The sequence below is a fragment of the Pterocles gutturalis genome, unplaced genomic scaffold (assembly GCF_000699245.1).
Source record: "Pterocles gutturalis isolate BGI_N339 unplaced genomic scaffold, ASM69924v1 scaffold11240, whole genome shotgun sequence".
Lineage (NCBI taxonomy): Eukaryota > Metazoa > Chordata > Aves > Pterocliformes > Pteroclidae > Pterocles > Pterocles gutturalis.
The window spans coordinates 12380-25850 of NW_010138288.1; the positions used below are offsets into that span (position 1 = coordinate 12380).

Sequence of the window (13471 nt, forward strand, 5' to 3'; positions counted from 1 at the left end):
AAAACATGGCCATGAAGCTTTCACCCAAAAATGTTCCCTGTGAGTCATAACATATCCTTAACACCAGAAAATTGAAGCAGAGGGACCATAAAAAGCAAGAAGTGATGGCCCTGAAATCAGAGTGCAGGGGTGTGAGCTTGCAGGTGAGCCCTGCGGGTACTTTCACACCCATCACAGCACAGGATGAACTGGCAACTGGCTGCAGATGACTTTTAAATGGTTTAAAAGTGACTGTAAATCTGCTGTTACAGTAATTCTCATCAACAGGCAAACAGATTTCAAATATTTCCGCTGTGTAAGTTGCCAAACGCCAACACATTTGAGCGCAGGGTCACAGGCAAGCCCTACCCTGAGCCGTCCCGTTCTGCCTTTCACTGGCTGTGGTCCTCCACCACTGCACGGCCAATAACTCCCGCCTTGAAACTCGTTTGGTTTTGGAACTGCTTCCCCAAATGGGGCAGACATAGACTGAGAACGACTGGGAATGATGCATTTCATCATCCTTTTAGAATATATGCCTTTAAACAACTAAATACATCTATTTCAAGACTACTGCACTGGTATGAAAACGCAGAAAATTATAAATTTCATCTTACATGTTGCCCTTTGAGATGCAGAAAAAGATAGGATTGAAACACAGAGCTCAGCACTGACCTCCACTTGCTTTTTGTTAATATCATATCACTATTTTAAGGGGTTTGGGCTTTTTGCTTTTGCTTTCATGTCTTGCAGGGAGTAACGGATGAGACATTTTAACTCCACACAATCTCTACCGACACACAAGGTGATGCATTTGTCTTCTTTAACATGTAAATCCTTTTATCCTTCCTAAAAACATTACTACAGAGTTCTTGGGTTCTGAGCACAGCCTTTTAGGCTTTGTTCTGGAGATCACTCCTGACGGCTGTACACATGCAGAGACTTGTTCTTAGACACGCTGTGTGTCCCAAAAACACTCCCAAAGATTCACAGCTCCAGCCTACGCTGACAATGACCAGATCACGGGCAGGGAGGAAGGGGATGGGGCCAGATGCTGCTCCACCAGCACCAGCCAGTGGTACATGTGCTCCCCGCTTGCAGTACATTCCCCATCCAGCCCAGGGCTGTGTCTGTCCCTGATGTGCTGCTTAGAAACCCTTGCTTTTATTAGTATTTCAAACTCAAAGCAAGTTAAAGCTGCTAGCACCACTAACTCATCATTTTGGGCACAGATGGTGAGATTATTTTTACAACAAGCTTTAGCCCCAAGCTAAAAGCCCTGTATGTGCAGACTAGAAATTCCACAGGCAAGCTGAAAAAAGTAAGTCTGGTTTAAATGCAGACAGAAGCTTCTCAAACCAGCAAGGAAATCTCCCAGAAGAGGTGCATACAGATTTTCCATGCAGTCCTAGACTGAAAATGCAGCAAGAATAGCCACTTCTGCAGTATTTTTGTATTGCAGCTTCAGGGAATAAAACAGTCTAAAACTCCCTGCTGCTATAAGGAATTGATATTCTAGTAAGCAAATGCTTCTTCCACCAACAAACTTACTCTTTTGTGTTGTATGTCCTACACAATGACCATCTAGTGCATCTTACATGAGTTGTGTAACGCAGAGCACCGGTGAGAAAGGATATAAGGATGGAATACCCACAGGGTGTCATTGAGCCAGTCCATACCATTGTCCTGCTGTAACAAGCGGTCATATGTGATACACATGAATTTGATATCTTCCTCATCTATGCCTCCGTTCCAAATATCATACAAAATGGTCATCTCCTCAAATTCGGAGCGTGGCCGGAACTGAGGCCGGGGTGGGGAATACTCAGGGGAAGGAATCACCGGGAGGTCCTCAGATGTCTTTTTCTGCCTTCGCCACTGTCTTTTGGGTTTCACATGACCGTCTTCTTCCTTGAAGTCTTCATTCCACTGGTTCTCCAGTTCCTTAAATGGCAGCTTCTCTGTAACTGTCTCAGCTGCCATTTTCTCATGGAAACTGTCATTCCTGAAGTCCAGGGTGACGGCTTCAGGGTCTTTCAGTCCATAGAAAGCATCAGGATGTCCACTCAACAGCTCTTTGCCCACAGCACCTTCCACCAAGGCCACTGGCACCTGAGGAGGTTCTATGGGTTTGCCCGGGTACACATCCAACGAGAGAACAGAAGGTGGCGACCGTCTTGGCCGACCCGGCCTCCTTTTGGGAAGAACAGAAGGTGGTGGTGGAGGAGGAAGAATAGAAGCACCAGTGGGTACTTCTGGCGAGAGCAAAACAGATTTTACTTCTGCCTTGCATTCCTCAATGGGCATTCTTCCATCTCCATGCATGCACGGCAGGGCTGCTACGGGAATTGGCTCATCAGGTGGCAAACCCATGTCCATGTGGAAATCTGCTTGTGGGGGGCTGGCAAAGGGAATCGGGGAAGGAACACTGTTCATGCTGATCGTAAGGGAAGCACCAAGAGGCTCTTTAACAGGTTTCTCATCCAGCTCATCCTCTGACTGTTTCTTGCCAGACAGAAGGCAAGGAATGGTAGCACCAGCCTCTGGGAAAGTAGGCGTGAAATTGAAATCTCTCCCAGGAGTCCGAGGAATGCCACTGTTAATGCCAGGAGATTGGGATGGGTAGGAAAAGGGGCTCCCTGGGACTTGAGGGGAACTGAGGGTCAAGCTGCTTCCCGTAAGGGGAGCATCGCTTCCTGGTGTGGCTGGAACAGTGTCCGTGCTCTGCGACTTCGCAAGGGGGTGTGACGACTTGGCCAAAATGTCCCGCCCAGGAGTCCTAGGAATCTCTTCTTCCACAGACGTTTTGGTCACCATTAATTGTTCAGGGAACTTTTCTGGAGGGACTAAAGATTCTTCTTTACCAGGAGTTGATGGTAAGGGAAGCATGGAGGATGGCACCTTGTGGGCTGGAAGCAAAAGAGTATCAGTCTCTGAATGGATCATCACCTCCCGTCCAGGCGTGCGAGGCAGCCTGTCATCCTCCTCCACTGCCAAGGGCAGTTTTGTTTTAACACGAGCTTCTAAGCTGCTGTCGTCAGACTTGCTAAAGAAGCTGCTTTTACTGGGCAGAGGTTCTCCAAAGGCTCCCACTGAAGTCAAGAGACAGACCGCTGCCTCCTCCTCATCTTGAGATTCAGGCTTTGGACCTTCCTGTACCTCTGGCTCCAGCATGGTAGTGGGTTCGGACTCTTCCACTGAAATGGGGAAAAGAGAGGAGAATCAGGAGCTTTGCTTCCACTCGGTTACTCACCACGTGCCAGTAAAGGCATGTTTAAGATGCCGCAATTACAGAACAGCTCAATTCCACTGGGAGGCTTTAAAAACTTCAATGCTTTACATTTTGGAGGCACAGAGTGTGGAGTAATTAGATGCTACCACAGACATCCCTAATGGACCATTAAAAAAACGCACTATTAATTTGAGGATTAGCTACAACACGGGCCAGAACGAAGGTTTTCTGCTTTCAAAACCCCTGCCCACCTTTTGTACAGACATAAAAAGAATTAGCAGATTGTGGGGCGAGGACTTTGGAGGAGAGCTGTCAGAGCCCCAAGCTATCAGCTTTTCTAATGTGGGAAGGTAAACTAATTGCAAGGCCAAGCAGCACCCTCAGGTCCCCAAGGAGGAAGCAGTGAAGGGAGGAGTGTAACACTCTTGAAAACCCATGAAGGAAACGGGAAACCCTTGTAATGAATGAGGAGACACTCAGATGGTATCAATGAGGCAATTTATATGCTGCTCTCTCTGCAGCAGCTCATTTGTCTGGAGTTTATTTACCCCCTTAGGGCCAGGGCCAAAAGAAATCAACAGTGAATCTTGTTAGGCAGCTCAAAATAACATTTTCAAGTGGGAGAGCAAAAGGAGGTGAAAATGCCTGGAGAGTTGGAAGGGAAGCGTTCCTCACTTGTGTTGAACAAACTGGAGAGTCACTGGGGACGGGTCCAATCCCTATAACTCCCGTATGACCGGGCTGGGCTGCGCAAGAAGAATGCTGCAGTTTGAGCTTGTTCCCACAGCTCACCTATAAAGCTCGTTCCACATGGCAAGGTGCCCAAGAGCAGGTCTCCCCAGATTGATGTCCTTTCTGGACACCGACCTGTTCTAGAAAGGATCTGTACAAATCAGGTTCTCTGTCCTGCCCAATTTAACATTTTGTCTCATTACAGCTTTCAGATTTTATGGCAGCGAAGGAGCGATAGCCTTTGCAAGGACTGGATTTCCAGCTCTCCCACTGGCAAAATACTGCCCAGTCCTCAGACACCAGTCCTGCCCAAGGCTCACACTGCAGGCCACACGAGATGTGCACTCCTTGTCGACTCCAGTTTTTAACTTTTTAATTCTCCCCTAGCTGCAGAATTTGCCAATCTTTATGCACCTCACTCCTCTTTGAGTAAAATGCTTCTAATTTCCTTGGGTTAAATACAACTCTGTACTGGATGAAGAAAATTTGCATCTTACAGAGAACCAGGCAGTGTAATTCATTTGAAAGGATTAAGTAAAAAAAAACCCCATCAATAATAATATCAGGAACCAGATACAATTCTGAGACTCCACTCACATGCCCCATATAGCTTCCTAGGCAGATACTGCTTTGGTATTAAAACCAAAAAGAGCCAGTAGTGACTCATTAAGCAGAGATTCCTGTTCTGTTTTAGCAGCCATGACTTTTCTATCTTGAGCTTCAGGCACCACACCATCCAATCAGTCACCCTCGGACGATGACAACTGTTCAGTTCCTGTAGGACGCTAACTAAACTGGCCCAGGATAAGATTCTGGATACAATAACCACAGTATTTTTAGTAGCAGATGGCTTGTGTAGAACTCCTTACTAGGAAGGAAAGTTCAGCACTGACCTCCTTCCCTGTACGGATAACCCCTAGCCTCGGAGGAAGAAAGAGAACAAGGGAAATACAAACCCATACATACTGGGTGCTGTGAGAATACTGTACTTGGAAATATGGTAAAAAATGCCAAACCACGTGGAAGGCCATACCTGGCCTACAGATGGGAGACAACGCAAGTTTTGTCTCCTGGTCTCTTTCCATAACCAACTGTTTCAGCGTTTCAGCAGCAATAGATGCCTCTGGGACTTCACCACATTCACCTTCCCCTGCCTTGATTTCTTCCATGCCTTCATCTTTCACTGCCAAAGCTGGCTCTGCGAGTCCCAAGCCTGTTGCATCCATGTAGTCATCCACAGGATACAGCTCCAAAATAGTCTCCCTCTCATCATCAGGAATTTCATGAGCAGCAGGTTCATGCTCTGTCTCAGCATCCATGGCTTCTCTGTCTTGATCTTCAGCCACCTCCTCCTCTTCTTCCTCCTCCTCCTCCTCCTCATCTTCATCATCATCATCCTCATCTTCATCATCTGAGTCTGAACTCGACTCAAATTCAGAAGAGTCATCACTTTCATCGAATGATTCAACTTCAGCTTTGGAAGATGAGGGACTTGCTACATCTACAAGAAGAACAAATTACCATTACTGCTGCTTTCTGACTTCATTACACAATCAGGGTCTACCACAGGAGCCAATATCACTCTCACACTGTTACAGCATGGAAACAGCTTCACCAGCAGTGTAGGGGTTTGAAGGAGTCGCCTTGATTCCTTTGGGCTGAGATCACTCAGGGGTTGGAGAACTATTGCAAAGGGACCCACAGACTGAGGGATCATGGAAGCCTCACAAGTAACAATTAAAAATACCTGTCTGCATTATCTTGAATAAAACCACCCTTCAGTGAAAGAAGGTGCACAAATAAAAAAATCATCTCACAAATGCAAAAGGGAGACCACACCTGATCCAAAGGCTATGCTTGCTGCTTCCACTGGAACTGCTTACCCTCCTCGGAGTCTTGCTCCTCCTCCTTGTCACTTGTATCTATGCCTGTCTCCTCTTCCTCATCATCTTCATCCTCCTCATCATCTTCATCATCATCATCCTCCTCATCATCATCTTCATCCTCCTCCTCGTCCTCCTCTTCCTCCTTTGCAAGAAAGCATTGCCAAAAATGAACAGTGTCTGACTCTGAGACCTGTCACTGCAGTAACCACCAGCAACTCTCAGGGACGCTGATCAGAGAACCTGGAGAGGGAATAACCTTACAGAGGTTCTCTTAGGACAGACCCTAACAGGAGTGCTCATCTTCTAGAGAAGGTGACTCTGGCACCTGGAATTACTACTCCCCCTTTCAATGCCAGGCAGCATTCAAAACGGCAATCACAAACCAACACACCTTGCCAGGTGCTGCTTTCACCAAGCCCCTCTCTTCTTCCTGCTCCTCTTCCTTCTCTGAGGAGGACTCTTCCTCTTTCCCACGCTTCTCCCTCACTGTCGAGCTCCAGCGGCCTTGCTGGTCGCCGCCTCAGCCCCACTGCTTCTGCATCCTTCTTCGACAGGTCAGATGTTGTATCGGAAGCATCCCTGTCCCTCTCCGACTCTGGTGAGCAAAAACAAGAAGGAAATTGCCATCAAATACCTTGCAAGGGAGGGAAAGATGACCACATAACGGAAACTTCTTCTTTGGGAAGATCAAAGTTAGGAGCGATATGCCCATGTGGTGTGCGAGTCCCCAGGCTCACAGGGGCTTACTAACTTCACAGTGCAAGGGAGGGTGAGACAGGGTGCAGGGTGTTGAAATGCCAAGGACGGCAAAATGCAGATGGCCAAAGCTGACAACCTACAGGCAGAGCAGCTAGGAGACATGGCATGACGAAGATCAGAACATGTCAGTTGAATTTAATGCCTTTTTGTTTTATTTAGGGGCTTTACAAAACCTTCCTTCTGTACTTTGGCTTCAAAACCACTTGTTAGTCTGAATCAACTTCATGGCACAACTAACTTGAATCCACTTTTTGAGGTAAAAAAAGGGTATTTCAAGCTTTGTCTTATCTCTACTCTTCCCTGCTTTCAGGAAAAAAAAAAATATTTTCGAAAATATATTTCTGGCAAATAACTTTGATTTGTTCTTAAAATAAAATGCAGGGCAAACTGTCCCTTACGGGCTTTCCCCCACAGCGTACCCCGTGAATTGCAAGCACACCCCTAGAACAGACCATGAACTCATCTGAGCTCCCTCTACTGGGTGACCAGCTCTGCATCAGCAGAACTAAAATAGGTTACGAGTTATTCATAAAATGTGGGGCTTAAATTTCCCACCAGTGACTTTAAGATAACTGAATTCAGAGGAGACATCTCCCAGCTGATCTGATTTTTATGAGAAGCACGGTTTTGGCTCAGATCCTTCACTCTGTGTCTAACTGTAAGTGAGCACACTGCTGTGAAATTTAAAAGAATTCAGCTTGCATGCGGTTTGCATCTGCTCTTGCAGTGTTTCAAACAAATGGGCTTTGCAAACCTTCATCTTCATCATCGACAGAAGTAGAAGGCCGGATTCTCTTCTGATCTCCTGCTGAGGCAGCTTCAGGTGGCTCCTTTCTTTTCACCTGAACAAAAGACACAATTAGCATTTCTGAAAGTTAGAAAGAGCAGAAATCAACTTCTTAAGCAAATTGCTACTGTTTTACTTTGCCACGGTGACTTGCACCCAGAAACCAAGGGCCACTTCCCCAGCTCTTGATCCCTTTATTTGCTTGCAAACAGAGTTTCACTGTGAATGAAATTCTACCCCTTCAATTTGCATCAAAACACTCTGGGTACCAGCATGGTGCATGTCATCACCAGGTACTTTGAAGGTGACAGAGAAAACTCTTGACAGATGCATGTGTCTGAGATGTAGCAGAACAGAGAGCCTGAGCCTACGACATCTTAAAGAACCTCAGAGCAAGTTTTATTCTGAATGAAAACGTCAGAATCTCTCATCCCAAAACTTTACTTGCACTTTCTGTGCATTCAAAACCCTAATTTCAGGGAAGCCTTCTAACCTCCCTTGCCCTCCCCTCCCCATTTTTTTAAGATACTTTTCTTTTTTTATGCAAATGCTCTTTAAAATATGTGACTCTATGCTTGTGGGTCTGATTCTGTAAACTCACATGAGGCAGAGAACACTTTTAACCGAACTTCAGGTGAGACTCAGCTGCCAAACTGCAAGACATTCTAAGAAAAATAGTTACTCTGCAAAGCACTATGAGCATATTTTTACAATCATGCTGAAATGTCCTCAACGCAGGCAAATGTCCCGTTTACCCTGCAGAGCAGGGAGATCCTTTACAGACAATCCACACTAGTGGTGGATGAAAAGCTCAGGTTGGGAAAGAGGATCCCTGCTCTTATGGTGTACTGGTGGGTTACGAGTGATGCTGTCAGGAGGAACCCCACAAGTCAACAGACTGTGGCTGACCAGCCTGTAGGGCTTCGGGGCACAAAGCTGGACAGGTCTGCCCTCCTAACGCCCCTTTAAGGAATGTTAGCATAATGAAGACAGGTCTTTGTTTTTACCTTGAAGGATGGCAATCGGATGGCCCCTCTTAGCCCAATGCCCAAGCCGATTCCCTCATATCCCAGGCCTTCCCCTTTGTTCCAGTTCTCCAAAAGACAAGATGCGATTCGATCCTTTGGCTTTGGTTTGTCCTCCAGTTCTCCTCCAGCTTTCACTGGAGTGAGAGATGCCTGCAACAGAGAAAGCACACTTGAGAAGGAAAGTTTCCTGGGGAGTGCACAAACTCTGGAAACCATCTAAACAGTTGAGGTGTGTGAAATATCACTGCCTTGCCCAGGCATCAGTTTCTCAGAAGGCAAGGGCATCTGAAGATGCACCACATGGCCACAAACGCTTGAAAGGGAGAAGGTGCAGCAGCTCTTCTTGATAACGAGACCTTTCTGTCTCTGAGAAGCCTTCTCCCCTTTGCATTTTAAAAAGTTATTTTCTCTGCACAGGGCACTAAAACTGCTGGAGACGAACCTGCTGGGGCTTCCAGAGCAGTGCCTGGGCACAGGACACCAAGTGACGTTGCATTTGCAGCCATCACACTGTCAGGTGGCAGAGCAGACACTCTTACTTTCTTCACTGAGGGTTTTAAAACATTATCTCAGTTTCCTTCACCCACAGCTTAACACAGGCCAAAATACCTCACAGGAGAGGACCAGCTACACATATACCTTTCACAAATAACTCAAGTGTGCTTCAGGTAAGTTAGCCTAACACTGTGTTATCTACCTTCATTTACTAACCCACATAACTGAAAGCAACTTCAGACCACCTATTTGCTTTTTTCTTTTTAGTGCAAGGCACAGTATGGTGAGTCAAAAATCACACACACACATTCACACAGCAACCACAGCCCAAGTCCACAAAAACTGTCAGAATGCTCCAGTCCTGGGAAAAAGGAAAATCAAAATATTTATGTGACACACCCAAGGGTCTATAAAACTTGGTAACTAGACACACAGCCTCACCCCTCCTCAGCCACAACAAACCCCTTTTCACCAGAGCCAAGGTGTGGATGGAGGAAGAGCAGGAATCCAAACCCCTGCAGCCGTGGAGAGGCAGATGAGCCGGGGAGAGCATCACGCACGGCAGCACGCCACGCTCCTCTTGAGCGAAGGGCACCAGAGGCAACGTTCACTCGCAGCAGCCAGTGGCGTAACACCATCTAAAAGTCAGTTTCTCTCACAGACATTAACAGAGCTAATTTGCTGAAGCTGGCTGTAATCACCGAAGAGGAAGTGTACGCTCAGCTCTCCTGCTAATGAGGGACAAGACTAATGGGAATATCAAGCAGGGAATCCAGGCGGTGGCACTCCGTGGCCAGGGACGGCTGGTTACTCCTGGCACCTGGCACTCTGCTTAATGCATCTTACCGAGGCGTTCAAACTGAAATCCATCTTCAGATTCGGGAACATGGAAGAGTTTTCCCCCAACTCTGGCAGATGAGGTCCATGGTACGTGCTGCCTTTCCTACGAACATGCTCCTCAGCAGCTTTCACCCCATATATTTTCCATCGTGCCTGACCAAGGACACCAGTTTCACCCTTGAGTTTTCCCACCCTTCTGGAGGATCATCTCAGCTCAAACAGTGCCTGGCGGTCTTAGTCCATTCTAGAAAAACCAGTGTGATGGTGAAGTACGTGGGGAACTGAACTCCAGCTGCCACCAGCAAGCCCAGTTGGCTCATCCTTGCACGTGCATAAAGACCAGCAACAGGAAGGTACAGTTCAAGCTGAATTCTCTTATTCTGTTTTCCTTCAGCAAAAGCAGGCAGCTTATGACTGAGAAGGAAACCTGTTCCACACCAATGGCAGTGGGTGCCCAGTCCTAGCAGAAAGGAGGCTCTGAAATCTGGGAGATTTTTCTGCAGGCAACAGCAGCACCTGGCCTGGCAGAGGCTTCTCCAGGTGGTGCCCTGAAGCAGCAATGGTTCTGGCATTTCTGTTCCTGGACTGAAAGTACAAGTGTTTTTCCATGCAGCAATTTCATATTTTCAGTTAGGCTGCTCCCATCCAACATAACCTGCAGCAAGGACTGTGGCAAGCTGCTTGTGGTACCATTGGCTTCCCTTCCCCAAGTGGGTTACAAATACGAGGTAGTGGAGGAACGTGCTAAATCCAGCCATAGCTCGGGATATAAAAGAGCCCGAGCAGCCGCTGAAGATCTGCCTTGACTGGCTTCTGCTTCTTCACTGCAGATGTCTGGATTAAAACAATTTCTTAGGTACTTCAGTTGCTGCTTTTGCAACTATTTGCTGGATTTGTTTCCCTCACTGCCCTGGAAACTCAGGGGCCAAAACTGTTCAGCACACGCTCACTGGCAGGAGGCAGAAACTCTGAGCATTAGTCAGGAGGAGAGGGACCAGGTTTCTCACTACATGACATGCCAGCCAGCTCTAAGCCAGAGCAAATTACACTGTCATCAACCAGCTGTTCAGCAGCAGCATCACCAACCTCTCCGGAAAGCCAGGGAGCGCTTCCAGGTGCTAGAGTTAACACGCAACTGGCTTACAAAAGCACACGGTGAAAGTACTACTCTGAAAACTGGCATCTGAAACAGAAGATGTATCTGCAGGTTGTGGTGTGGTTTGGTTTGTTGGTTTGGGTTTTTTTTCCCCAATAATTCACTGTAATAGTAATTTTGAGCTTAGCATGAACCTTTCTACAGTGTCAGCTTTTTTTTGGGAGTAACAAATTCACCACGTATTAGATCACAGAGCTATTTGCCAGCTGAGGTACACTTTAATTTGTCTGAGAAAGGATCAGACAATTCACGCAAAGTTGTTTTCTTAACTAATCCCTGAAACTCCTTGTGTATTTGGCCAACGTTCAGCTCTCAGGTTAATTGCTTCTGTGTACATGGGGAGGTCAGAAGAACATAGCAAACTGGAAATACCCACAGATCTCATCAAAGTGGTGAACACAAAATAGTGGCTTCGTGGTTTCAAACACTCCTGTTGCATCTGACTTTAGTTTTTTTGGAGCTGAACTTCAGCTTCCTCTCAGACGTAAGAAGCCCTTGCACATTTGTCTCCTGATCTCAGGGTCATTTCCTCCTGCAAATCCCTTCCTGGAGGCAGCCAGCAGTGCATCAGACCACCAAAAAAACCCCAAAGAGCTAAACTTTTCAAATTTCAAGCCCTGGAAATACTGCACTGAGCGTGAAAAGGGAAAGGAGATGAGAGGAAGGGAATAACCTGGGTTTTCGAGGTGCAAGAGCAGCCTCCTCCAAACTCTCGAATGCCTTCCTGGAAGGAGTACAGTGGAGAGGACTCTCCCATGTGTACGTGCTCTGTCTGTAGGAGCAGCTAGCCTTGTCCTATGACTACATACAAGATGAACATCCCAGACCCTCATAAAGTTCAAGCTGTGCTTCATCCCTTGTGCAGAAGGGGCTGCCCTGAGGTGGCCCCAAAGCTGGAGCGGATGAGGAGGAGATCCACCCCAAAGCAGAGGGATGACACTGACAACGAAACACTTCTTCCTCAGGCCCGCATTCAAATCAGCAGGAGGGTGCGAGACAGAGCAGCAGGTCACTCCTAGGTGAGCACTTCGGGCTCCACACATGTTCAGAGATAACTCTGCAGAGGGAAGCTCCATCAATGACTATGAAGGACTAAAATTGCCAGCCTGTGTTTGTTCTGCTGGCAAAGCAGCATGAAATGCCTGCACATATGGAGTGGCACCATGGAAATAAGCCAGGTTAAATACCCAGGTGCTAACCTGTCCCGAAACAGGTGCACGAAGTGATGGAGCATCTTCCAGATACCTGCAGGCTGAGGTCTGCTGCTCCCAGCACCCACTCCTGCTGCCTGCCTCGGCATGAAGACCAGCTGCACAGGGAGGCACGGAGGCAGGCGAGCGGCAGGGACATGCATGCCTCCCATTTAATTTCAGCAGCCTCAAGCAATGGGATTTCTCACAGCAAAGCCATTCCATGGCTTTAGTTTGCTTCTGTTTTAGTTACCATCGCATTTTAGGGTTGTGGGGCTTTTTTAAAGTCAATTTCAGATCCCTGCTTATCCATGCCTTGGCCACAAGCACTAAGAACAGTTCTCCCCAGGATCCAGAGCAGAGTACATGAAAGCCTACCTTTGCCAGACGTTCCTTCTTGTCCCACCAGTCATCAAATGCCCGAAAGGCTACCACTTCAACCATCTTCCGGTTCAGGTCCCTTTTCATGATAGCCTTTAGTTCCTTCACTATGACCAGGAGGACTCCATCCACAGTGGCTTTGTGGGGATCTTCCTTCTTCGGCTCATAACCCGGTGGGGGAACCGAGGGGTCAAACTTGGGCAATGGCGGCCACTGCTGTCCACGACCAAGTGCTGCTCCCATCGAGAAAGGGCGGTAGGGCGGAAGATTCACAAACTGCATCCGCCCCGTCATGAAAGGTGGGTACTGGTACGTGTTTTGTGCCTGCATCATGCGGCTCAGCATCTGAGTTTGCATCTGGAAGGACATTGGCATGCCACCCCACTGGTTGCCCAAGACACTTATCATATCCACTTGCATGACAGGGAACATGCCAGGATGGAACGGAGGAAGCGGAGGCAAGATATGAGGCGGAGGGACCCCAGGAGGGGCAGGGAGTGGAGGCGGAGGGACGGTGACAGCAGGGTGAGTGGGTGGAGGTGGCGGAGGTAGCGGTGGAGGCATCGGGAAGCCTGGCTGTGGAGGTGGTGGAGGAGGAAGAGGAGGGAATCCTGGTGGTGGCAAGGGGGGGATCGATGGGGCCATCACAGCTGTGTTGCTGACGGAGGAGTTCACCACAATGGTTTTGGCACATTCTGCACTGGTGATGGGCGCAGGGTTGGTCTCGTCATCAGAGATTTCCATGTCCTCCCCTGAAGAATGCTGACCCTGCAACAAAAGAGAGAGAAAAGGTGAGGAGCACGTTCCTTTTACGTTAAATACCACAACACTGGCTGCTTCAAACAAAAGCTAAGTCTAGCACACGTTTTAATTGGGAACGGAGAAAAGCAAGCAGTGCCCTGAAAAGACAGGGCCCATTGAGCAGCTGGTGCCTATTGAAGCTTTTCTCTTCCATGTCAGACCTCGGGAAGCAGAGAGGTAAAAGCTTTCTAAAAGAGCATCAGTG

At 47.7% G+C, this 13471-nt stretch overlaps 1 protein-coding gene across 1 annotated transcript in view; it reads right to left on the reverse strand.

The window, feature by feature from the left end:
- SETD1B (SET domain containing 1B) overlaps window positions 1-13471 on the reverse strand; it is a gene marked incomplete at its 5' end in the record, with an annotated part of 46157 nt that overhangs the window by 3566 nt on the left and 29120 nt on the right. Inside the window, 8 exon segments of the mRNA XM_010082942.1 lie at window positions 1617-3176; window positions 4977-5444; window positions 5827-5959; window positions 6221-6305; window positions 6307-6424; window positions 7343-7430; window positions 8383-8553; window positions 12463-13233. Of these exon segments, the coding sequence (XP_010081244.1) occupies window positions 1617-3176; window positions 4977-5444; window positions 5827-5959; window positions 6221-6305; window positions 6307-6424; window positions 7343-7430; window positions 8383-8553; window positions 12463-13233 (3394 nt within the window).